At 37.1% G+C, this 26,627-nt stretch overlaps 3 protein-coding genes and 1 long non-coding RNA gene across 4 annotated transcripts; all 4 read right to left on the reverse strand.

Moving 5' to 3' along the window:
* Positions 1 to 201: 201 nt before the first annotated feature.
* Positions 202 to 1,400, reverse strand: LOC132634259 (probable calcium-binding protein CML15). Its single transcript, XM_060350535.1, has one exon. It carries the CDS (start codon positions 1,177 to 1,179, stop codon positions 667 to 669), a length of 513 nt encoding a protein of 170 aa, XP_060206518.1. The 5' UTR covers positions 1,180 to 1,400; the 3' UTR covers positions 202 to 666.
* A 1,760-nt stretch (positions 1,401 to 3,160) lies between these two features.
* LOC132634260 (uncharacterized) lies at positions 3,161 to 3,711 on the reverse strand. Its single transcript, XM_060350536.1, has one exon. It carries the CDS (start codon positions 3,674 to 3,676, stop codon positions 3,332 to 3,334), a length of 345 nt encoding a protein of 114 aa, XP_060206519.1. The 5' UTR covers positions 3,677 to 3,711; the 3' UTR covers positions 3,161 to 3,331.
* A 14,916-nt stretch (positions 3,712 to 18,627) lies between these two features.
* LOC132634261 (uncharacterized) lies at positions 18,628 to 20,671 on the reverse strand. The gene is made up of 3 exons (XR_009580094.1): positions 20,488 to 20,671; positions 19,667 to 19,723; positions 18,628 to 18,917 (listed from the first exon to the last, which is right to left on the reverse strand). It is a non-coding gene; the product is annotated as an uncharacterized LOC132634261 (long non-coding RNA).
* A 733-nt stretch (positions 20,672 to 21,404) lies between these two features.
* Positions 21,405 to 25,401, reverse strand: LOC132631426 (uncharacterized). Its single transcript, XM_060347001.1, has 4 exons — positions 25,218 to 25,401; positions 24,397 to 24,453; positions 21,950 to 23,647; positions 21,405 to 21,416 (listed from the first exon to the last, which is right to left on the reverse strand). The coding sequence occupies exons 3-4, from the start codon at positions 23,036 to 23,038 to the stop codon at positions 21,405 to 21,407; spliced, it is 1,101 nt and encodes a 366-aa protein (XP_060202984.1). The 5' UTR covers positions 23,039 to 23,647; positions 24,397 to 24,453; positions 25,218 to 25,401.
* Positions 25,402 to 26,627: the final 1,226 nt, after the last annotated feature.

Genomic DNA, 26,627 nt, shown 5'->3' on the forward strand with positions numbered 1-26,627 from the left:
CTCTAACACACCTCATCTTCACCCCAATCCTCGTAGTCCCCGGCCATACTATTTGTCTAGATTATATACAAATGCTTTAAGGATAATATTCTTTGCTTAAATACCAAACACAAGAAAATGAGTAAGAAACTCTCTTATTTTCCTGAAAAACATTTCCCATCATACCGAACACACCCTTACAGTCTATGTGATGGAATACAATGTAAGAATATTTAGTAAGGTTAATCAAGAGTCGCATACAATGTAAGAATATTTAGTAAGGTTAATCAAGAGTCGCCCCAAGAAATCCATCCAGCTTTACCTTAATGGGAACTAGGAAGTTATAGAGGAAGAAGTCCAGCAGCTAGCCAGCTAATTCAATAATAGATGTATATGAATAGCCAAGATTTGAACCAAGGAAAATACAGGTAGACATATTTTTTCCTTTCTCTTAAGGGGAGAAAAGAGTCAGAAACCGGGCCGAGGAGCAGGGAATGGGGGAGTTAGCTTCAATCTACGTATGAATGCTTACCAACTAGTAAAATTCAAAATAAAACATTGATAGACTCAAAACAGCCCAAAACTATTCACAATAACTTAAGATGCTCAGGGCATTGATACCAATTCAATTATGAGATTTGTACAGCTGATTGATACAAATATCAAACCATCAAAGCTTCACTATGGTTATGAAATTGGGATGCCAAGAAATTCCGCAGCAGACCTAGCCATAACAGTTGCAAATTCACTAAAACTAATAACACCATCTCCATCAATATCAGCCTCTTTGATCATCTCAGTTAGTTCACGATACGACAATGGCTGTCCCATTTTAGCCATTGATCCTGCCAACTCAGCCAACGTAATGTAACCATTTCCATCGCGATCAAACGAACGAAAAACTTCCAAAAGCTGCCCCTGATCTACCAACATTTCTTCATTAATTAAGTCAGGCATAATGGCATTGACAAGTTCATCGAATTCCACAGCACCATTTCCATTAGAATCCATGTTGGCTAATAGAACATGAATTTGGTCCCCATTTGGCTTTAGCCCCAGTGAACGTAATAGTGCTGCTAGCTCTAAATGTGTTAGGCTACCATCATCGTCCATGTCAAATCTTGAAAATATGTCCTTTAATTGGTCAAGTTGATCAACTTTAAGCCTTGACATAATTTGTTTTCCTCCTTTCTTCATCATTTGTATATATGTTTTTGGTATTATTTAGCCAGGACTATTACAAGAAACGAAACAACAGGACACAAAAAAGAAAAAGAGAAAAAAATAGCAACAGAAAAATTGGTGGTGCTGAGAGGAAATTTAGGCACTGTTGAAGAGCGGGTTGTCACTCTATAATTGGGAGGCTATATATGGATTCCATGTAATGATTATTGTTGTTGTTTTAAAAATGGGAGTCGGTGGATTTTAATTATTTTTTAGACTATGAAAGGATGACATACAGTGTATCTCATTCAAGAATCAAGTGAACCTTCATAGGTCAGTTCGTTGAATTTTCTTAAAGTCAATTGTGTCCATACGTGGTGGCCCATTTCATTATTGGACTTCACCGTGCTAGCTACCCAGAGATTATCTAACCTAATCTAATTTTGATATTCTTATGTGAACTTCAATACATATTTACAAGTGCAAAAATGGGTATCCTATCTTTTTATTAGGAAAGCGGCAAATACGGAAGCGGAACTATGATTTTAAGTTTATGAATTCTGGATTCTAAAAGACGCACCTTACTGGGTTTTTGACAAACTTTTAAACGCTAATACAAGATTTAAGCCAATATTATTGAGTTCTGGGCAAAACTCTAGCTCCACCCTTAGGCACATACCATGGAAATGCAACTGATTATTACAAATACAGGACTCTTAATTATAGGACTCAATATCGCGTCACAAAGATTATGTAGTCCATATTTGTCGTTCTCTCTAATGGGGTAATGGGCATAGATACTTGGGCCATGATAAGCCCATGTAAGTTCCGGTGTAGAAAGTTTTTTTGTTTTTTGCGCGGATTGCCCTTCATTTGGGGTGATCTTTAATTTTTGCCCTTCAAATTGGTGGTCTTTAAGTATTGCCCTTCACCTAACACCCTGAGGTTGTGGGTTCGAAACCCAGCTCAGTTAAAAAAAAAAAAAAACCTCAAGCCAAAATTTCGCTAGGCAGAATTTTGCTCAGGCAGAATTTGCAGAATTTTTGCAAATCTGCCTGAAGGGCGAATTTTAAGGACCACCATTTTGAGGGGTAAAAATTAAATACCACCTCCAGCGAAGGGCAAATTGCCCGTGTAGAAACACAAAAACTTCTCGCCTAATAATTTTATTTTCAAGGAGGAAATGCTCATTTGTACTTCCACTAAAGTTTGATTTTTTTGTTTTACTTCAAATTTCATCATAATTACACTTTAAAATGTTTCACCACTTTGTATAATGAATCAGAGATCTAAAATTTTAAGTTTATGGGTTTTTCTAAAATTTTAAGTTTATGGGTTTTCTAAGTCGCTAGCAAAGCTTAAGTTAGTTTCACTTTTGCATTGTTGGATAAAGAGCCTACTTTGTAGTACTAGATTTCCAACAAACATTTCTTATATATTTTCCAGATTTCTCAATAGAAATTGGAACCCGCACTCAATTACCTTAGGAAACCATATTTTTTTGTTTTTAACATTTTTGAGAAGCAATTGAGTGCCATTTGACGTAGTTCCCCGCGAATCAAAAGAAAAAGAGTAAATCTCACTGATTTTTAGCGGTTGAATCAAAATTACTTTCTTGGTTTGATCTGCAATATTAATATCTTTGGTATCATGATATCCTCGTAGATCTTAATTATACAAAAGAATACAAGATTTTAATGACAATTCATGACTCGTGAACAAAGATGGATCTGACTAATTGTAACCTATATGGATTCATACGAATCCAGTAGTTTTTGCACAGATCTTGAATATGTATAGTATATCAATGAATATTTGATGGTGAACCCGATTATTATTGTATATTAACTTGTGTTTGCTGTAGCCTATATATATAGAAACTCATACACTTTAAATTAAAATCCCTATCTTGCTCGTGGAAAGTTACTCATTCTTATTAGTTGAGTTCTTGCTTGTGAAGCGTCCTAAACTTCAATTATATTGTTATAATAAATCGCATTCGCAAGGGAAAACAGCATAATTTAAAGATCACCTGAATATCAAGTAAACTTACAAAATGACTCTTGTTTCTAAACTAGCACATATATGTTACAATGATCGAGCTTTACACAAATAACCATATTAATATGGTAACCCATTTTACAGCAAACCAGTGCCGGGCTGCCAGCCTCAAAAGCCTGTTAATGCATCAAACAACATCTTGCACCTTACCCTCATTGCTACGATCACAATAACTCGTAGACTGCCAGCATAATTTTCTCCTCAGCCACCCAAATCCGCAATCTCTCTTTTTAATGCTATCCAACGGCGTTGCAGGCTTCCGTTTAATACAATACCTTCCCACGATACAGGAAAGAATAGCGAGAACGAATAACACAGAGATCACAGCAAAAAATGGCCCTATGGACCCTGAAGAATGCCAAGCGTTGTTTGGCACTGCTTCAGGGTATGGCACTGATTGTTGAGGTTGTTGTTGCTGCTGCTGCAGTGGTACCTGTTCAGTCGGCCAAACTGTTGAAGCTGTGGTTGCCATTTCTTGTTAATTTAAGATACAATGTTTCACAAACAACACATACTATATATATACACAACGAAAAAGAAATAGAGGACTTTGATGTTCATTAAAAATTTGTAAAAAAGTTATACTTTATGTCGGACGAATAAATGGAACCGCAGAAACACAATTAAAAGGTACAACTGATATGTGTTGTGCTTTAACTGCTGCTTTCCAAGAAAAGAGTGGGATTACAACTTGGAAAGGAAAAAAGGATTCAGGAGTCTTGCGTAGATTATCTCAACTTTAATTTATGCATGTAATTTTTAGGTTTCTGCATGTGCTTATCTGAAATGGATTTGACTGTTTACACATAAAGATAAAAAGTCAGTCCCCATGTGGCTATACTTTGATCTCCCCCCCCCCCCCCCCCCCCCTTGAATAAGTATATACCTTCTTCGCTAAGACATAGGCCATGTGGATATTAGTCAAAGCAGCTAAGTAATCTTTAATGGATTTGATCACTCACATAGTCACGCATAAAACCGGAGCCAGGATTTGAAGCTTGTGGGTTCGGAGTTCTAATTCTTTATAGTTACTGGTTATAAATTAATAATTTGTACATATTTGACAAAAAATTTAATACAAATATATGATTCGGACCAAAGCTACTGGGTTCGGCCGGATCCACGTCCGAAGGGCTAGCCCGGACCTGCTCACATACACTAACCTCCTCAAATAATTTTTACACTATCGATATATTTCAACATGTTATAGGAGTAATAGGTTATTCAAATTACTCATTTTAATTATTATGGATATTGTTAATTTAATCTTCTTCTCTTTCTTTTTTTCTTCTAGAAGAGGTAAAAAAACACTACTACGTAATTCAAGCTTGGTAAATTGAATTATTCAAGAGCTGTGTTGGTGGAGATAGCATATACCAATGAAATAATCGAGCTGCGCATTTGGTCCGGACATCACTGTCATAAATATATAGTATACTCTATATAGTTACTTTATCTTTTAGATAACCCGAAATAGAAGTTAAAATTCATATTTGATTATTGTGAACCTTTCTGCCTCTTTATTCCATTAATTCTTCGTACCCAAGTTAGTTAAATATATTCACAGCTTTTAATTTAAAGCATGGACCAACATCCTTTAACTCCCTTTATCTTATTTCTTTTTTGATTTTTTTTTCGCTTCGGATCTAAATGTCGGGGCAATCAGATCTACTAGAGAATTGAAAATAATTGAATGATATTGGTGATTTCAAAAAGTCTGAATTTAATTTCTCCATCTTTGATGGTGAAAAATCAATTAAGAATGATGAAGAGAGGAAAACTGTGCTGTCAATCAAAAAATGAAACTTTGGCGAGCTTAGTAAATGCTATGTTCTACTTCTACCTATTCTTTTGATGTTATCCTCTTATTCACCTCTCTCACCAAATTTTCTGGTAGTGCTCCTTGTTCTATAGTTTTAGTTCATCTTCAAATATATAAAGAGGCTACCCACTTCTTCTATTTGAAAAGACTCTGATTGTTCTGCTATATAATAGGCCACCTGCAAAGTAAATTTGACTAGACTCTGTGTTTGTGTGTGCGTCACTGTGTGTGTGTTTTTAATTGTACATACGTTCACATCGATATTTTTATTGTGCTTAGAGATAGAGGTAGATAATCTAAGATTTAGAGTATGTGGGTGTTTTATACATATATGCATAATTTGAGCCGAAACAAATAATATAATTTTTTAACGGCATGCCTAGATCTGTCAAGACCTTGAGGATGAGAGGATGAGACGTTTTTAGTTTTTGAGTTTTATGTTGAGCACCTTTGAGCACGCATAGAGCCTTTAATTCTATCTAGCTGGCTGAAAATCTGATTCTTGAGAATAGCTTATTAAAGTCATTTCCTTTTCAATCTCAGGATCGTTACCCTAGTTGTTGGTAGTAAAAATCACTGCACTAGCTAATCTTGAACGAAGTTGTATGACAAACATTAGGGCGGCCCATATTGTTTTTGGGTCTCGTAAACAGTCTTTCATCTCATTAAGCCGAAATACAGTTCGTGGCTGAAGTGAGATTGCCCCTGATCAATTGCAAAATATTAGTGGGCTACTACTTGGATTATTGTAGAACATTTCAAATACCACTATCTATCACTCATATCACATGTCTTGAGTGTCATGAGACAAAAAGCATTACGGTGTGTTTGGTACGGAGAAAATATTTCAATTTTTTCATGTTAGGTAAGTTGAATTTTTAGAGAATATTTTCTCTTGGAAAACAAATTCTTTAAAACGAGAAAAATGACTTCCCTAATGTGAGTAGGCAAAACAAGTTCCATACGCTAACGGTCTACCTCCAACCTCCAACACACTCTATCCCCACCTCACCACCTCCACCCCGTAGCCCAATACCCATCACCCTCATACCTTACCCCCACCTCCCACCTCCATAATGTTTGTCTAAATTATATACGAATACTTTTGGGATAATATCTTGTGCTTAAGTACCAAACGAAAAAAAATAAAATTAGAAATAGTAATTTCTTCATACCAAACATACCCTTAGTCACACTATGTGTAATAACTCATTTTTTTAAATAAGGGTTTGTTTGGTAATTTTTGCTAAAAAGGAATTAAAAAGAAAATAAAATAGAAGGAATTTAGTGGGCCAAGCCCAAAAAGGAAAAGGAAAAAAAAAATTAAAAGGAAGGGCTGAAGCCCCAATTTGAAAGAAAGGAGCAGAATGATCTTAAAAAAGAAAAACAGAAGCCACTGTAGCAGAGGCAGAAAACGTAGAAGCTAAAGAGGAAAAAAAAAAAAACGCAGTAGAAGAAAGGGAGAAAAAGAGAGGAAGGGAGAGGAGAAAAATAAAGATTTTCCACCCAACTCATCAAGGTAATGACTCTATTATTTTATTTAAGTTTGTTACATAATTATGGGTGAATCTTTATGGTGAAAACATGGGGATATTTTGAGGAATTGAGAAAGTTTAGCTCTAGGGTTTTTCAATCAAATCATTGATTTGAAAGGGCAAATATTGTCGGATTTTAGATTTCTAAATATCGTTGGAATCCTCTCGTTAAGACCTTCCCGAAAACATATGTCTTGTTGGGTTTTGAACACATTGACCAGAGGGCGTTTTCGTCCTTTAAAATTTGACTTTAACCGTTTAAGCCTCTAAAAATATAGAAGTGGTTTACCCTATGGGTTTTGACCATTCTAAATCCGTTTTTGTGTAGTGTGAGGCAATTCGGAGACTCGAGAACGCAGTTTTGATTTATCGGGAAGTGTGCTTGAATTGTGAATTTGAGGTAAGTGAGACTTTAAGCTTTGGGTACTTGCTTTTCAAAACCCGTTTTAAAAATATGTTTTGTCTGCCTGGTCCATGTGTTGGGGCGAGCGTGTGCTTGGCAGAATCGGTGGTCCTTAAAGGCCAACCGCATATACTTTATTTTCAAATAATCCAAAACTCTCTTTATAAATTATTTTGTGATGTGATATAGCTGTGAGCCATGATATTGGGGCATTGTGTATGCTTCCCTTAGCATTGTGTATGCTTCTTGACTATATTGGGGCATTGTGTATGCTTCTTGATAATATTGGGCATTGTGTATGCTTCCCTTAGTATTGTGTATGCTTTCTGATAATATTGGGGCATTGTGTATGCTTCCAGACATATTTGACACATTGTGTATGTTGCCGTGGATTCATAGTGTTGACTAATTCTTTAACTGCCACTTATGATGGTTCGTAGTGTAAATTGTGTTGAGATATATAATATATTTGATAAACAGTGGTTTGGACCTTGGTTGCTATTATATAATGATATATTCATGTGCATAATATTTTTGTGCTTGTTGTGTGTTTATATTTTCTAACACTTGTTCCAGGGGTATTTGAAGTGGCGGGTCGAGGATCTTACTGGGTTATATTTATGTATAACTCACTCCTTACCTGCATGTCCATGCAGATGCTCCATGGTCTTAGCGTGGGATGTGGGCTAGAGATTCTTTTTACCTTAGCGTTGATTGGTTTTCATAAATCGATTATGGATTTGGTTAGCGACTATTTCGCATTTTATCATTAATAACGTTGTTGGACCTGCACTTATTTTCTTTTAGTGCTTTTGTAAATAGTTAAGAGTATGATATATGGTTCGCCTGGCGGGTGGTGTTTGCTGGGTGCCAATCACGTCTAGCGGGTGTTTTGGGACGTGACACTATGCTTCAATTATTTATTACGGGTTTGGTTGATGAAGTGGGGTAGTTATTTTTTCTTTTTAGCCATTCAATATTCAAAGTTAACTGGTCTGATTAATTCAGAGAGTTTAAGTTTGATGCACTGTCAGTGTAACCTTTTTTTTACTCTATCAGGTAACATAAACCTGCTATAGCAGGTTACCAACTTTCATATTTGTTTTTTGTGTCTTTATTTACTCACTAATTTTTTTTTTATCCCACTTTCTCACTTTAATTTCCTTCAAACCCTCCGTCTTCAAATCTCTATTCTCTTTTTGCTTCTTTTACCACTGTAAACCTCTTCTCCTTTAATCCCAAAATCTTCTCCTAGCTCCTTCAATCCCAAAATTCCTTCGTATTCACGAAAGACTAATTCGTAAGATGACTTTTGAATGCATGATCCAATTTTGAATTGGATTGAAGCATCTCTTCTTTAAACATTGAAAATTTAGCGTTTCATTGTAAAAGTATTAAATATTAACAAAACTTTGATTACTAGTATTCAATCCGAACAACCTAAAGAGCATGGCGAGGCATTGCGGACAATATGATGTCATTTTAAAATTGTACGATAACTCTTTAGATGCAAATGAAAAAAAAATCTGAAATTTGTTAGAAAATGCATATGGACTATTAACGTTAAACAAGATGAAGCTCCCAAGGTTCAAGGCGTGAAGAATTATTTATTACAAGGTTCACCATGTTTAAAAAGTTAAAAGAATATCTTCAATAATAATCTTGAGAAAACTCCATGAAAAATCAAAACTGTAAAAATATGTTTGAATGGGAAAATGTTTAATTTGGTTACCAATAAAATAAGGAAATAATTTTGGTTAGAGTATAAGTAGGATCCAACTTCCGTTAAATGTTATTTATTCTTAGTAAAAAAGGTAAAGAATATAACTTAAGAAGGTTGTTGTACTTACCTTTAAATTACCTGATGGTGTAAAAATATTATACACTGATAATGCACCAAACTTAAACTCTAATGCAGATTAAATGTGTATTTAGTCAGGTTCGATCTCCACTAGGTCCAGTTTGACTATGTGTTTATTTAGTTAATATTACATATATTTTAAGGATTATATATATAATATATTGAGTTTAGTCGGGTGATCATGGATTCATGTGATTTATTTTTTATACATAGATTCGCCTCTGCCTATAGCCACCAAGTTTACTATCATGCTGACTCAAATCCTAGATCAGTGATTACGGAGGATAACATTGCATCCATCTTACAAGTTACAACACAGATATATACTGTAGTTGTTATGAAGTGCAATCTGTAATTGTTTAACGCAGCTACTATTTAACTATTCACGCTTGACATTATATTAAACTTGACTTAGTAACATGATCAATGAAAGCCCTTCAAATTGAAAAAGCTTCTTGTGGTTGTTTGGTACACGAGATAAAGTGGGATATTTCAGAGTGAATTAAATTTATATTGTGGTTGGTTAACGGTATAAATTTATTGCAGAATAAATTTATTCCGTCAATCAAATACAATATAAATTTAATCTAAAACTTAATCCTGAATATCCTACCCTATTTCATCAAACTTGAAATTATTTATACTACCTACCAAGAGGATAAATTAATTCAAAAAACCCCAGAGAATAAGTCAATGGACCAAAGGTCACAGCGTGAGTGCGTGACTAATGTATGAAATTGAATTTTAATGTAACGACCTTCTGCTTACTCCGATCTGATCAAGCTTTTAATATTTTAATATTAAAAACATTTCGGTACACGAAATCTAATATCAGTTACAGCATGACCACTAGTCCACTAGCTAGTGAATTGACTGCTCATTTATATATATATATATATATATATATAAAGCTAGGCAATAGAAACGTGACGTGACGTCTCTTTGATAAAAAATGTATTTATCTTTTCTCTCATTTTTTGACATTTTCCCCTTATTTTCTAATTAAGGAATTAATCATATTCCACCCTATTTATTGAGCTTCAATAAATTTTGTAACAACCATATTAATTCATTGTGTATGAATTACTATAGTAATCATTAATTACTCTATATTCGCCTTTTTTTTTCACTTTAGCAACTGATTTGCAAGTTCAACTATTTAATTTGAGGACATAAAACATTCGGCATGTAAAAGAAGAAGTAAATTCATCCAAGAAAAAAGCAAAATCTGCTTGCAAAAACCAAATGTGGCGAAGAAAAATTCATCTTTCTTTAAAAAAACTCCTCATTTATGTGCTTTTTTAAAAAACTTAAAACTCTCCTTTAATCATGCTAAATGTGCTAAGCTAGAAAACCTGAAATCATTTCCTTAATGACACTAAATTCTACAAATACTCAAACGTCACAACTATACAATTACACCAATTAAAATTCTACAAACTCAAAATTCTACAAACTAGTACTGTTTATGACCCTTTGCGTCATTTCTTACACATACACACACCCCAAACATAAACGTATAAAGCATGATCAAGTACAAAGAATTTTGTCCTAATTATGAAACATTAATAATAAGTGTAGATAAATCATACATATAAGTGTTTCTTTGGTATGAGTCTGACCATATTTTCTTCTCTTTGAATTATTAGATTGCGCTGACTTCTTATGTTGTTGATGCCCTTTCTCTTTAATAGTAAGATGGTCGCTTGGTTGAACTACGCCATATATGAAATTTTGTTACTGTCTTTTTGCACGGCCAAACTTTCAGGAAATGGTCGATTTCCTGCGTGGAAATGGCATGCACATATCAAATTAGATGTTATTTACTTACGAAGGTTATCAGTGCATCATGCAGGAAACAAATTTTTATTGAGGAATAATATGATCAAGGTAATGTTTGTTGGCTTAATATTTTTCTTTTCTTGGAATCTACAGTACTTACTATTTTTCTAAGGAAAAGAATCTAGCAAGCCCAATTTTTTTTTTTTTTTTGGTGAAATAGATACTACTGATATATATTCATATATCTACATCTTAGTTACATTAGAGTTCACAGCCCCAGCGCCGTTTAGTTGTCCAAAAACATCACCTCCATGAGTGTTAGCAAAATTTACAACCCGATTAAAAGAAGTACCACATTGGTCATCAAAATATACATTTCTAAAAAAAATAAGAGAATCTTCCAATAACTTCACTTCATCAAATAAAAGTTGCTTCCCTCCTTCCTTGTCTGCCACCTTGTTTTGTTCCCTGAAGTTATGCCTTAGCTCCGGATGCCCCAGCCTTCCCATTAAGTACCTGCATTCAGAAATGATAGACATATAAGGTAGATGAAGGTAGATGGCCCTCTTTAATCATCTTGATTACCTCCGTTGAGTCTGAGTTGATTTCTAATGGTGCTAGGTTATGATCCACAACAATTCTGAGTCCCTGCATAACAACCATTAGTTCAGCAAGTGTATTGGTAGTATGATGTAATCCTTTCATGAAACCAATTACCCAGTTCCCCCTACCATCTCTAAATACTCCTCCTATTCCAGGATTGTTTTGACGAGCCCCACAGTATTAAGTTTGAATTTGCTCCTATTGGGGGGTTCCCACTTAATGGAGATAGTAATTCTTGGCGTAGGGGGAGTAGTGTTCCTGCCTATCATATTAAACTCAATAGCATGGTTGTAAATAATCGCGAATGAGGGATAAGCTCTTGTTTGATTAAAGAGGTTCTGATTTCTATTTAACCAAATTCCCCAGATACAAAATGGCATTAAGATTTCCCACCGGATTAGTCTATCAAAGTCTTTCTTCTTTAGGCTATTCCAGGTAGTGATCCAGTTACTAGCACAAATAAAGGAGGAAGGATGGATAGGGGAATTAACTTTTTGTGCCAAACAGTTCTAGAACTGTCTACTAATTTAGCATTCAAAGAAAATATGATTAATATCTTCTGGTTGTTGTCCACACGAGGCACATGCGGGGTTGATATTTAAGCCTATGTTGTGAAGGTAGGAGGCTGTTGGAAGTCTATTGTGGTTCAAGAGCCAAAAGAAGTATTTGATTTTGTTGGGGCCCTTAAGATTCCAAATTCCCTTAAAGTTCATGAAGAGTCCATTGGAACCAAGGTCAACTCGACTTTCTAACATTTTATAGGTTGAGCTTGAACTGAACTTACCATTGCTAGTGAGTTTCCAATAACTAAAGTTGTTACACCCCGGAAAATTTTGTGTTACCAAAAACTGTAGACGGCTAGTACAGGCCAAAGGGTCGATACAGCGCGAACGCGCCCCTACGTGGTGCGAACGCGCTCAACGAAAATTCGAGAATCAAGTTAGGAATGAAGGTGGTGTTACAAGAAGGTAATAATAGCATATATATGATATTTGGAGACCATATGGTGTAAATTAGGTCATATGTTAATTGACGAAAAACCCTCGTTGCTGCAAGCTAAGTGGGGCCCACATGTCGGAGTTTTATAAAGGACATATGAAGATACATAGAAGTAGTATATGGAAAGTTGAGCAAGTCCTAAAAAGGACCCATAAGCCAAAAATGGGCATAAGCCCTCCAAAAGGACGATTTAAGGAAACGTTTTCGGATGATCTGACTTGAAAGGGCAAAACCGGCATTATAAGTTTGGAATTTGGGAAAACCCCCAGAAATAAAAGTTGTAGATAATTGAAAGACCTTTCTAACCATAGGTCGTGGGCCCTCATACGATATCGGGATCAAGAGTTATGACCGTTTTACTAAACGAACATCCAGTCAGAAAATTTAACCCTGCGCGAACGCGCAGAAGGAGTTTATATAACCCTACGCGATCACGCCAGAAGGCAGCGCGTTCGAGCATTTTTCCAGTAGTTTCTGGCAGCTTCTAAACGTTATCAAAAGGGGGAAACCCCCCCTCATTTTCAGTTGTAAACACGAAAAACACCCCCAAAAACTCTCCAAAAATCAGGAGAGTTCTCCCCAACTCCCCAAGCCAAATTTTTGCCCAAACCAGGTATAATTTCCCAATTCCAGTCCGGATAGCGTATAGGTTTCGCTGCAGAATCATATGGCAGGCGTGTGGTAGCCTAAATTTAGCATGGAAAAGTGGAGATTAAGAAATATTAAAGGGAGAAAGGTATGAATCTCTTTCTATTTGTGCTAATACCGGTTTATTTACGAAGAATACGCGATTAAATAATTGTATACTGAGTTAATTAGTTATGAAAGTTGGAAAACAACGTGTGGGCTGTTTTATGAGATATTTTGGAGTTGGAAACATTATATTTGATGTTGGTATTGTTGTTGTTGTTGTTGGCTGCTGAATTAAAAATTTGGGCTAGGCATATAAACAGGGGAGATGCTGCCCGATTTTCGGCAGAATATAAAATAGTATAATTTGAAATATGGTACAAGTGTACGATTAAAAGGCTAACATTAGTGTGAATTATCTTAAATGTAGACTTACAAGCTCGGACACATAAGCGTCGCTAATAGGACGTGGAACAGGTATGTTAAGGCTCGTCCCTTTCTTTCAAAAGCATGATTCCTAACGTTATGAATTTATAGATGTTCCATATTTTCCTTGTCTTTAAAGGTTAGAAGTCTATGGTCCCAAGGCAATGATTATTTTTCCGATAACCCGTCAATGTTTTCAAAAATGTTCGTATTTTTTTCAAAACAAAAGGTTTATGGTTTTGTAAGCTTTTATGACAATGACGATGGATATGTTTTATAATGACAATGATGAAGTCAAAAATGAGAAAATCTCTACGATAGATACGTTGACGATATGTTCCTACCATGAATATGACAATATGAGGTTTATGATTTTATTATATGTTTTCTCTTAACGCTACTCTTTATTGATAGCCTCGCCTTATAATTTTAGTTCCTTCAAGGTGAGACATGGCGATTATGATTATCCCATAATATAATCGGAGGTTACCGACCTTACGTCACCCCGATGGACTTATAGCATTTCTTGGGCTCTCCTGCATGCTGCTCACATGATATATGTATATGTATATGGGAAAAAGGGCCAGAGCGCTATAGACGCTGACATATGTACATGATACACGTATATGTAAATGGGAAAAAAGGGCCAGAGCGCTATAGACGCTGATATATGAACATGATACATGTATATGTATATGGGGTAAGGGGAAAGGTAAGGCGCTATAGACGCACAGCCACCTGATCAGTTGGAGTATGATACATGATATCGTCCCGGACGCGGGATATATGGGCGAGTCGACGTATTTCGGCGCTATGACATGATATGATATGATATGATATGATATGATATGATATGATATGATATGACCAGATAAGTATGCATGGCATCCGCCTAAGCGGCACTCATATGTACAGGTTACTCTTTTATCTTACGACATGTTCTATGTTCCATACAGTTATTATTCATGCCTTACATACTCAGTACATTGCTCGTACTGACCCCCTCTTTCTTCGGGGGCTGCGTTTCATGCCGCGCATGTACACCCAGATGAGTTGAAGCTAATATAGGAGATATTCCAGCAGAGTTGGCAAGCTCCACTTGATCCTGGAGTCCTACCGAGTCAGAGTACATGTGTTACGATGTCTGATAAATGTTAGAGACTTTGCAGACAGAGTCGTGGGTATAGGATGTCGGTATTGTGAGCGGCTCCACTAGCCTATGTGTCATTTTATGTGATGTTATACAATCCATATGATCACAGATTATATTGATTGAGTACGGTGAAAAAAAAATTGAAAGCTTTACTATGTTTTCCACTCCTTATTAATGCAAGAGTCTAAGGAAATTAAGTACGTAATAAGAGTCAGCGGGTTCGCTCGGCTCCGAGTATGGGGTCGGGTGCCCATCACACCCTAGTAAAGTCAGGGTGTGACAAAAGTCTTCCTCAGTACTGTAGGAATTGATGTAGGTATTGGTTATCATCTCTTTTATGTTATTAGGCAGCTCAAAGGATAGGTTTGTTAGATGCCAAGTTCCATTGTGATATATGTCACAGACATTTTTGTGATCTTCCTCTCTGGTTAAGGGTCCCTCAATCACTTCTCTAAGACTAGGGTTGTGGGGAATCCAGTTATCATGCCAAAGGCTTACAATAGTGCCTTTATTAACCACCCATTGAGTAGCTTTCCTACAATGTTTGTATCCCTCTAAAATGTTATTCCAAGTCCTAGATGGATGTCTAATAGGGTTTGGTCTGCAGTGCTTGGCAATAAGGGTAGAAGCCCAAAGAGCATCAGGCTTGTTTATGAGTCTCCAACTTAGGCGGGTGAGATTTGTTCTGTTTTTAACTTCAGCCTTTTGAATGCCCAGTCCCCCATCTATTTTGGATTTGGTTACAGTCTGCCAACCTATCATATGGAGCTTCTTTTTCTCAGTTGTGGTTCCCCAAATGAAATTTCTTTGGAGTCTATTGATTTGATGGGTAATTTAACTCTTTTGATTGTCTAAATTTATAGAAGAGTGATTAGAGTGTCAAAATGGTAGAACTAATTGTTTGAAGAGAGAAACATATTTTTGAATTTCACATCAAAGAAGAAGAAGAGTAGGAAGGAGGAGAAGAGGAACAAGAAGAATTGTTACGTGGTTTGAGAAGAAAGTGCTATAGAAAGAAGGTGATGGTTTTGACACATATTTACGACAGGCGTAAAAAATTGGTCATATCTTTATTTCTTTCTACTTTTTTCTAATTATTTCTCTTTTTAATATTCTTCTTTTTATTGTAAAAATAGGACTAATTATGGGAAAAGAAAAAAAAATTAACTATCTTTTTGTCATTGTTTTGCTTTTATCTCTCATTTTGTCCAAATACCTGTGGTTTTTATTTCTTCCTCTTCTCTTACTTAAAGCATTTAGATAATTACTGTCAGATTAAATTGAATTGAAAGAAGTTCACACAGTAATTGGAATTGATAATTATTGTAGTTATTCCCCGTTTTTCCAAATTAAAAATATGACGAGGCTAAAGTCAGTCTCAAAAATTGACACGTGAGGATATCATTTTTCTATATATATATATATGAACATTTTATTTCTATATTGAGTAAATTTATAATAAAACTAATTCAAAATGTTATTAATTGTTTTACTTACCGCGCGAAGCGTGGACAATACCACTAGTTAGTATTATCAATTGGGTCACTCTTATTTGGATGGTCCATAAGAACTTAGTTAGGCACAAATGCACAATGTCATTAATTTGCTCTATCGACATGTCAAGGAATTTAAAAAGAAGACAATCAGAGAAAAAGAGTCTCATTTAATAAGCAATGTGCACCGTGCTTTCCTTTTCAACTACCATTATATTATTTTCTTTTAAGTTTTTGAATATAGATTACATAGATAGAAAATTTAAAAGAAGTACTACTCACTCCTATGAATTATGATTTTTAACTAAAGATAATTTAGTTGAATTTCAAATAATTACAGTGTATGACACGCTAATAACACTTTACATTGCAACTTCCTGATGATAACAAGTTTACCTCACCTCATAAATTGTACCCAAAAGAAAATCGTGCATAAGCTTATTCTTAAGAAAGAAGAAAAATAAAAAATAAAAGAAGACAAGGTATTCAATTATTCGATAAAGTTAGAACTTATGCATATAGAAGTCATTCAACGGAAAAATGTAACTATTTCGTAATTATGATTATAATAACCATGTTGTGAATGGATGGATACCAAACAAGAATCATCAGAGCTCAACTATTACTCCAGACACCAAAGTCTGCTGAGATGGAGGCCAACACCTATGTATTTTATTAACGATGGTAAAATTAGCTGATAAAAAACTCCTGAAAGTACATCTGGTCCAATAACAATTTCCTCTTTAAGCTCAAATACTGCCTTTTTTACTTCAGCCATGTTAGAGATAACATGCAGCATCTAATTTTGTTCTTTTGTCACCATTTCTAGAACATGATCAATCAAAGTAAAATATGTGGGCTCATCTCCGGGTGTAAATGGTTTCTCATAGAAGCACACTGCTTCATTTGCCATATGAGCATCATTCTCTGGCCAAATACCTTTTGCATTATGAATTCTTTTAACTTGAAGCTTCCTTCCCCTCCCTTTCACAAGGTTATGAAAGAACCTTGTGTTTCTGTTCCCTTCAGCATACCAAGAAATGCCAAATTTTTGCCTCCAGAATTTCTTCTTCAAAGTGCAAGTATGTCTTCATTTCTACTTGAGCCTATTGCAGCACCATCTTGTTTACTTCTAAAGGACCCTCTTTAAAAACCTGCTCTTTTAGCTTCACTATTTCCTCCCTGATGATCAGTTGCTTGAACATGTCTCCAAATATTTCCTTATAACGCCAAGCTGTAAGGGCCTTTTTTATTTGCTTAATTTTATGTTTGAAAACCAAAAAAAGGTTTCCTTCAATATCTGGTTGCCAACGTTGTCTTACAATAACCATAAAAGTATTATTCTCCATCCAGAACTTTAGGAATCTGAAAGGCTGATGCAGTTCTATACTTTATCACCCAACGAAATGAATAGAGGTGCATGATCTGATCCAGTCCTTGCTAAATGCTCCACCTCTACATGCACAAACCATGTATGCAATTGTTGATTCACTAGAATTTTATCTGTCCTCTGGAAAATACAGTCATTTGATGCTCTGTCATTCCACCAAGTAAATGGACTACCCATAAATCTGACATCCTTTAATTCACAAGAGTTGACACAAAATGCAAAATCTTCACATTCCTAAGGAGAAATTAGCAATCCTCCAATCTTCTCCTCTCCATTTAGCACTACATTGAAGTATCCTCCAACTACCTAAGGTCATGGTATTAACTAAGATGTACATGCTATCCCATAACAGAAGCTTTTCTGAAGCATTATACTTTGCATAGACTAAAGTTGTTATCATATGCCTTTGTTGGTCTTGGATAAATAGATCTATAGTAATTTGTTATTCTGAATCTATGATAATATCCACATCTACATTGTCATCAACAAAACACTAGATTTTCCATTACAGTTAGCTATAGCAGTATTCATCCCCCAATCTCCTTTTGTATTTATCAGTAAGCCTAGTTGTTGAAAGGTTCCATCAGTGCAATTAGGAAAAATCTATGGTGTCTGTGTAACATTTGTAGCCTACGAAAGGCTTGTTGTGTATTTACTGACCTGATGTTCCAAATAATTGATTTAAACATCATTTAAAGTTTAGTTTTGGAAGCACCTCTCTTTGGAACAACCTTTGTAGGATGTTGTATATCTGCTTGTGCTTGTTTCTTTCCTCTCCTGCCTCCTTTCATATGTGGCTTTGGCGAAATATAAGCCTGCTTAGCCACATTTTCCAAAGTCTAATTAAGTTGTCTTCTAATTCCTTTTCTATAATACCACGACCTAAAGTGGAGGGCTATGACAGGCACCGGGGCCCTACCTGCCGAGCACTGCTAAACAAGTTTTCCTATCATGATCATAAAACAAAGGGGACCTTGGGGTATCGAGATAAAAATCTGCTAAATCATATAAGAAATGTGCTGAAAAAGGGACGAGCCCATGAAGACATACTATAAAACTATTCCGGACAAAAACTATGCAAGCCGATAAGGCTATCATGAGATACTATACAGCAAAATATTGACCGAAGGGGCCATACAAAGTGTAGTTATACCATGACGGTCTATAAGCCTCTACTAGAGTATATGACGTAATAAGGTCGGGACAGGACCCTTGTCACGACCCAGCTAGGGGCCGTGACGGGTACCCGGGGCTAGCCACCGAGCACCATTCGTTCTAATACTCATCTTACTCATTTAATGCCTTTTTACCAATTTTATACACGAATTGTAGGAAAATCATATTTTATATAAAAACATAAATACTTATATACATTTGCCTCTCGGCCATCAAAATAACATATACATAATAATAACATCTTGCGAGACCATCTGACCCACACTGCGTATCTACGAGCCTCTACTGACATACTAAACATATAGACGGAACAAGACTCCGTCATGCCCAAAATATGCATATATACCAAAAGAAGAACCATAAGCACCTCCGGACAATGGAGTGCTCTCGATCAGTTGACAGCTACTAAGGGTCTGGACCAAGCTCACCTTCCTGTCTACCTGTGGGCATGAACACAGCGTCCAAAGAAAACGGACGTCAGTACGAACATTGTACTGAGTATGAGAGGCATAAACAATGAAGAAAGACAGTGATAATATAATGTGAACATCAAAATGAAACATCTGAATCTGAATGACAATCATAAAAGAAGTAATGCATGCTGTCTTACTCATACTCATCATAATCTCATATATGCATAATATGCAAGCTGCCCGTCCATATCGGAACGGTGTAATAATCAATAACATTAGCCCGCGTCCAGGCCTCCCGCGTCCAGGGTACCATCTCATGCCGCCCACTAGTGGTGTCTGCCCATGCCAAAAGGTCATGGTGTATCCGTATAGCTGCCCGCCTTGGCGGTGACTGCCCGGCCAACTAGGCGCGGTGTAATATGATCATGACATGCTCATAAAAAAAATACTTGTAATAATATGCTTATCATAGTACATGCATAAGACTCAAGATCAACTATACTCTATCGGGGTGACGTAAGGTCGTGATCCCCCGATTTCATTATGGAGCAATTATTGACATTCTGCCTCACCTTGAAGGAATTAGTACATAAGGTGAGTGTAAGCAATAAATAGCATCATTATCAATATGGCATCATCATATCATATCTCTTATCTTATATAGACATTTATGGACTTAGGCTTCTAGCTTTCCGGAAAATAGGAACTCATGAAGAGGAAAAGAACTTATGCTATAGGATTCATGCCATTTGAAAGAAAGGACTAGCCTCACATACCTTTGTCGTTTAGCTATGTTATCGTTCACTTGCTCTCCTCCAATGTCACGTCGTTACCTTCACGGGAGAATTCATATTAACATTAGTTAATAGATTATAAGGACGCGTCGTAAATTCTAGAGAAAATTGGGCAGCATTTCCCCTGTAAACTTAACAATCCTCGAAATTTCAACTTAGCCAAACATCAATCAAAATACCAACAACAACAATACCAACAATTTCATATCAAACTAGACTTAAATCCATTCTTAAATTACTCCCAAAACAGCCCAATATACATTCGGATGCCAATGCTTGTATACACTTCTTTATTTCCGTATATCCATAATATAACAACAACAACTACAGCCAATCTCCCGATATTCCAGCCTACAAAACAGTCCATAACGACCATAAAACAATCCCCAAAATATCATCGCAAAACAGCCACAAATATTATACCAAACAGCTCCAAAATATAGTCACAAAACAGCCACAAAAATTACATAAAACAGCCCCAAAATTTTGTCATAAAACAGCCACGAAAATTACATAAAACAGCCCCAAATATCGGCACAAAACAGCCCGGTATACGCTTTGTATACAATATCTTTATACGCTTTATTCTCCCAAATTCAAGAACAACAACTTCAACAACAATGTCAACAATTATTATACATCATAACTTAGCTAATTCCATCCATTTAATCCACCTAAAACAGCCCCTTAATCCATAAATCCCAACAAAACAACAAACGAGTTTATAATGCTATTTTCTCCGTTCTAATCCGTTAAAACTCTAAATAAACTTGTTAACAATGAAAAATGGACCTTAATCTTACCTTAATTATGCAGCAACCACTTCCACCCTCTCTTTCTTGGCTGATTTTTAGCTCAAATTGAAGGCAACGCGACGTACAACACTTTTCTCTTCAGGAGCTTCGCGATTCGGGGCTTAGATTGTGGTCAAAATTTGGTTTCTTTCTCTATCTCTCCTCTCTCTCTCTACCTCTGAAATTTCTGGGTTTTTTTTTGAGGTCTGAAAATGAAGAAAAGGCCGAATTTTTTCATTAAATGGCAAAGAAAATGGGCTGACCCGACTTGGAATCGGGTTGGGCCGAATTCATTGCCCAACTTGACCTTTCTGCCTTAAAATGTCCATATCTCCTTATCCCGATGTCACATGAAGACCCACGACCTATGGTTGGAAAGCTATTTCAATTATCTACAACTTACATTCTGGGAGTTTTCCCAAATTCCCAAAGGACGATAAGGTTATGACCTCCCGAAATCAAATCACCCGAAAACGTATCTTAAAAATATTATTTTGGAGGGCTTTCACTTTGATTTGGCTCAAGGGTCCTTCTTGGGTTGTGTTTAACTTCGCATATATTATTCATATAACTTGTCATATGTTCTAAAAAAAAATCTCGACATGTGGACCCCACCTCAGCTTATGAATAATTCATCGTACGAAAATACGGGATATAACATCCTTCCCCCCTTTGGAACATTCGTCCTCGAATGTTAAACTATGCGGGAATTTTACAAAAATTTCGCCAGAGTTTCCCTGTAATATGACACTACCATCCTGTCACAACAACCCATAGTAACTGTGCCTCATAGGGCCATGATACAATAGAACTATAAATTGGCCCCACACGACCAAAAGCATGATAGAAAGCACACATACCTCATAGTGCTAGCGTTTCATCTAGAATCTCTCCCGGGGGCTGGAATAAGTGCGGATACTTAAACTTCATACTCTCATCTTCATAAAACATATTGGCAATATATTTTACATGATAAGGGAGCTTTCATTCATAACTAACTTACTTGGTAGCGTATGTCACTCTTTTATATATATATATATAAACATTGTTAATATCACAAATCGTACTTTATCGATTACCGTCGCTACATAGAATAAAACCTCTCAATTCATACTTGCTTAATATTACAAATATCCATTTCTCCTTTCACACATTATCAAAGGTGCAGATGTACCTGTGATGGCATCAGGCTATGACTCTGGATCCTGTCGCTCCGTTAGAGCATATATACGGGGCTGAGTGGCACCTGAAGTAGATGCTCCCCCTCTGCCTCTACCTCGGCCTGCTGTTATCTGGGGAGTCTGTGCTGTCGGGCGTGCTGATGAAGAACCAACTGCTGAACCTGTGGGCTGAGTCCCAACTCTACCACTCATCGACGGGCAATCTCTCATAATGTGCCCAACCTGGCCACAGGCGTAACAAGCATCTGATCCCTGGAGACACCGTCCGGAATGTAGTCTACCGCACTGACTGCACCGCGGTGCTGGGGTCTTCTCTGGCTATAATCTCCCCTATACCGAGAGCCTGACTCTGTAAAACTCTGATCCGGTCCGGGATGACTAGAGAAATCGTACCCTTGACTTGCAACTCGTGGAGGTACACTAGTCACCGATTGACCTGAGTGACTAGAATAGTTTTGCCTTGATCCCCCTTTATATTCACTGCTTGCTCCCATCGATCTAGCCCTCTTGTTTTGCCTTCGATCAACATCCCAGTCACCCCTTTGCGGAGGTTGCTGTCCTTCTAGATTCTGAGCATGAGCTTGTATACGAGCAATATCCATCCCTGCTTGCAACGAGGCTGTCAGACAGTCTTTGAATAAGTGTGGCTCCAAACCACTCACAAATCTATGCACACGATCCCCCATGTCGGCCACCATAGTCGGGGCATACCGGGCTAAGGAATTAAATTGCAGGCTATACTCTCGAGCACTCATGGTTCCTTGCTTTAGATTCAAGAACCTGTCCGCTCTAGCTCGGCGGACCTCGGGCGGCAAGTAGTGACGAATAAAAGCATCCACAAATTCTTGCCATACAGGCGGAGGCGCATTCTCTCCTCTTGACAACACCCAGTTGTTATACCATAACACTGCCACGTCCCGGAGTCTATAAGACGCCAACTCCACGGACTCAGTCTCGGAGGCATGAATAATTTTCAATGTCCTCAACATCTCATCAATAAAACCTTGCGGGTCTTCATCCGGCTTTGACCCGAAAAACTCCGGAGGCTTCAGACTTATAAAATCACGAGCTCTAGTACTAGCTGACTGATCACGTGAACTCGCATTCTGCCGTTGTGCCTGGACGGCAACCAACTGTGTCAGTAAATGGATGGCCTCGGTCACTTGTTGACCCGAAGCAACCGGTGGAGGGACTGGATGCACTGGAGCTGGAGTGGAGACCTCTTCATGCTCTTCTGCTACTGGTGGAATAGAGGTAGCATGCGAGGGAGTGGCACTCTGAGACTCACTATGTCCTAGTTCAACCGGGGGCTCTCGGCTGGTGCCTTCTCCCGCAACACCTAGTATTGTGCTGACTTTCTTCTTCTTTCTCAAAGGCATTGTTGAAAATTAAACAGAAAAGATTAGATAGTTGCATCCTTAACTTGGCTCTATCGCACGATCTCTTAAGATGAAAAACGGTCATTTTTCCTAAATGCCCTATAGCCTCTTGTTTATTAGCGTGGCGCGCAACACACCATAAACAAGACTCTACTAGACACGGCTCGTAGACACTTCCTAGGACTGAACTGCTCTGATACCACTTTTGTCACGACCCAGCTAGGGGCCGTGACGGGTACCCGGGGCTAGCCACCGAGCACCATTCGTTCTAATACTCATCTTACTCATTTAATGCCTTTTTACCAATTTTATACACGAATTGTAGGAAAATCATATTTTATATAAAAACATAAATACTTATATACATTTGCCTCTCGGCCATCAAAATAACATATACATAATAATAACATCTTGCGAGACCATCTGACCCACACTGCGTATCTACGAGCCTCTACTGACATACTAAACATATAGACGGAACAAGACTCCGTCATGCCCAAAATATGCATATATACCAAAAGAAGAACCATAAGCACCTCCGGACAATGGAGTGCTCTCGATCAGTTGACAGCTACTAAGGGTCTGGACCAAGCTCACCTTCCTGTCTACCTGTGGGCATGAACACAGCGTCCAAAGAAAACGGACGTCAGTACGAACATTGTACTGAGTATGAGAGGCATAAACAATGAAGAAAGACAGTGATAATATAATGTGAACATCAAAATGAAACATCTGAATCTGAATGACAATCATAAAAGAAGTAATGCATGCTGTCTTACTCATACTCATCATAATCTCATATATGCATAATATGCAAGCTGCCCGTCCATATCGGAACGGTGTAATAATCAATAACATTAGCCCGCGTCCAGGCCTCCCGCGTCCAGGGTACCATCTCATGCCGCCCACTAGTGGTGTCTGCCCATGCCAAAAGGTCATGGTGTATCCGTATAGCTGCCCGCCTTGGCGGTGACTGCCCGGCCAACTAGGCGCGGTGTAATATGATCATGACATGCTCATAAAAAAAATACTTGTAATAATATGCTTATCATAGTACATGCATAAGACTCAAGATCAACTATACTCTATCGGGGTGACGTAAGGTCGTGATCCCCCGATTTCATTATGGAGCAATTATTGACATTCTGCCTCACCTTGAAGGAATTAGTACATAAGGTGAGTGTAAGCAATAAATAGCATCATTATCAATATGGCATCATCATATCATATCTCTTATCTTATATAGACATTTATGGACTTAGGCTTCTAGCTTTCCGGAAAATAGGAACTCATGAAGAGGAAAAGAACTTATGCTATAGGATTCATGCCATTTGAAAGAAAGGACTAGCCTCACATACCTTTGTCGTTTAGCTATGTTATCGTTCACTTGCTCTCCTCCAATGTCACGTCGTTACCTTCACGGGAGAATTCATATTAACATTAGTTAATAGATTATAAGGACGCGTCGTAAATTCTAGAGAAAATTGGGCAGCATTTCCCCTGTAAACTTAACAATCCTCGAAATTTCAACTTAGCCAAACATCAATCAAAATACCAACAACAACAATACCAACAATTTCATATCAAACTAGACTTAAATCCATTCTTAAATTACTCCCAAAACAGCCCAATATACATTCGGATGCCAATGCTTGTATACACTTCTTTATTTCCGTATATCCATAATATAACAACAACAACTACAGCCAATCTCCCGATATTCCAGCCTACAAAACAGTCCATAACGACCATAAAACAATCCCCAAAATATCATCGCAAAACAGCCACAAATATTATACCAAACAGCTCCAAAATATAGTCACAAAACAGCCACAAAAATTACATAAAACAGCCCCAAAATTTTGTCATAAAACAGCCACGAAAATTACATAAAACAGCCCCAAATATCGGCACAAAACAGCCCGGTATACGCTTTGTATACAATATCTTTATACGCTTTATTCTCCCAAATTCAAGAACAACAACTTCAACAACAATGTCAACAATTATTATACATCATAACTTAGCTAATTCCATCCATTTAATCCACCTAAAACAGCCCCTTAATCCATAAATCCCAACAAAACAACAAACGAGTTTATAATGCTATTTTCTCCGTTCTAATCCGTTAAAACTCTAAATAAACTTGTTAACAATGAAAAATGGACCTTAATCTTACCTTAATTATGCAGCAACCACTTCCACCCTCTCTTTCTTGGCTGATTTTTAGCTCAAATTGAAGGCAACGCGACGTACAACACTTTTCTCTTCAGGAGCTTCGCGATTCGGGGCTTAGATTGTGGTCAAAATTTGGTTTCTTTCTCTATCTCTCCTCTCTCTCTCTACCTCTGAAATTTCTGGGTTTTTTTTTGAGGTCTGAAAATGAAGAAAAGGCCGAATTTTTTCATTAAATGGCAAAGAAAATGGGCTGACCCGACTTGGAATCGGGTTGGGCCGAATTCATTGCCCAACTTGACCTTTCTGCCTTAAAATGTCCATATCTCCTTATCCCGATGTCACATGAAGACCCACGACCTATGGTTGGAAAGCTATTTCAATTATCTACAACTTACATTCTGGGAGTTTTCCCAAATTCCCAAAGGACGATAAGGTTATGACCTCCCGAAATCAAATCACCCGAAAACGTATCTTAAAAATATTATTTTGGAGGGCTTTCACTTTGATTTGGCTCAAGGGTCCTTCTTGGGTTGTGTTTAACTTCGCATATATTATTCATATAACTTGTCATATGTTCTAAAAAAAAATCTCGACATGTGGACCCCACCTCAGCTTATGAATAATTCATCGTACGAAAATACGGGATATAACAACCCTGCCATACCCATATCCATATCAAAAGAATATCGTCCAAAGACTAGACTGCAACTCCGGAACAAGAGGAGTGCTCCAATATCGGTTGAATAGCAGCCTAGAGGGGTAGTTCGTCAATTTGTCTACCTAAACCCGCTGGCATGAAACGGAGCGCCCCCAGGAAAGGGACGTTAGCATGGATAAAGTAATGAGTATGTAAGGCATGAAAGTAACATGAAAAAGACATAAGAGAACATAGGATGAAATGAATGCAACTTGTTTGTCTGAACTGCCTCTATGGGCCAATAATGTGTATAAATATTGTGTATACAGGCATAAGGGTCATACATATATATATGCGTATATAATGTCTGTCAAGCCTCATCGTATCATATCGGCCTATGCGGGCATCATAATCATGTGACAAGCTGATCAAGTGATAGTGCGTATATAACGCCGTCACCTTCCCTATACCCCATACCCCATACATATATATAATACATAATATAACGCCTGAGGAGGTATATATATTTATTTATATATATATATATATATATATATAGATATATATATACAATGCAATAACATAATAAGAGTACATCATGAATCTGCCGGAATGACGAAAAGTCGTTACACCTCCGAACATCGTTATGAGATGGCATTTTCATCAATAAGTGACTCTATGAATCATACTGAGTCTGAAGAAGAACTTACCGAGAATAACATTCTAGAACGTGAATCATAGAACATCCCTGGCTACTAAGAATTGAATTCATTA

The sequence above is a fragment of the Lycium barbarum genome, chromosome 3, assembly GCF_019175385.1.
Source record: "Lycium barbarum isolate Lr01 chromosome 3, ASM1917538v2, whole genome shotgun sequence".
Classification (NCBI taxonomy): Eukaryota; Viridiplantae; Streptophyta; class Magnoliopsida; order Solanales; family Solanaceae; genus Lycium; species Lycium barbarum.

Bases quoted from the DNA above. Each gene is read 5' to 3' on its own strand.
- LOC132634259 (XM_060350535.1), bottom strand. From the start codon at position 1,179: ATGATGAAGAAAGGAGGAAAACAAATTATGTCAAGGCTTAAAGTTGAT.
- LOC132634260 (XM_060350536.1), bottom strand. From the start codon at position 3,676: ATGGCAACCACAGCTTCAACAGTTTGGCCGACTGAACAGGTACCACTG.
- LOC132631426 (XM_060347001.1), bottom strand. From the start codon at position 23,038: ATGCCTTTGAGAAAGAAGAAGAAAGTCAGCACAATACTAGGTGTTGCG.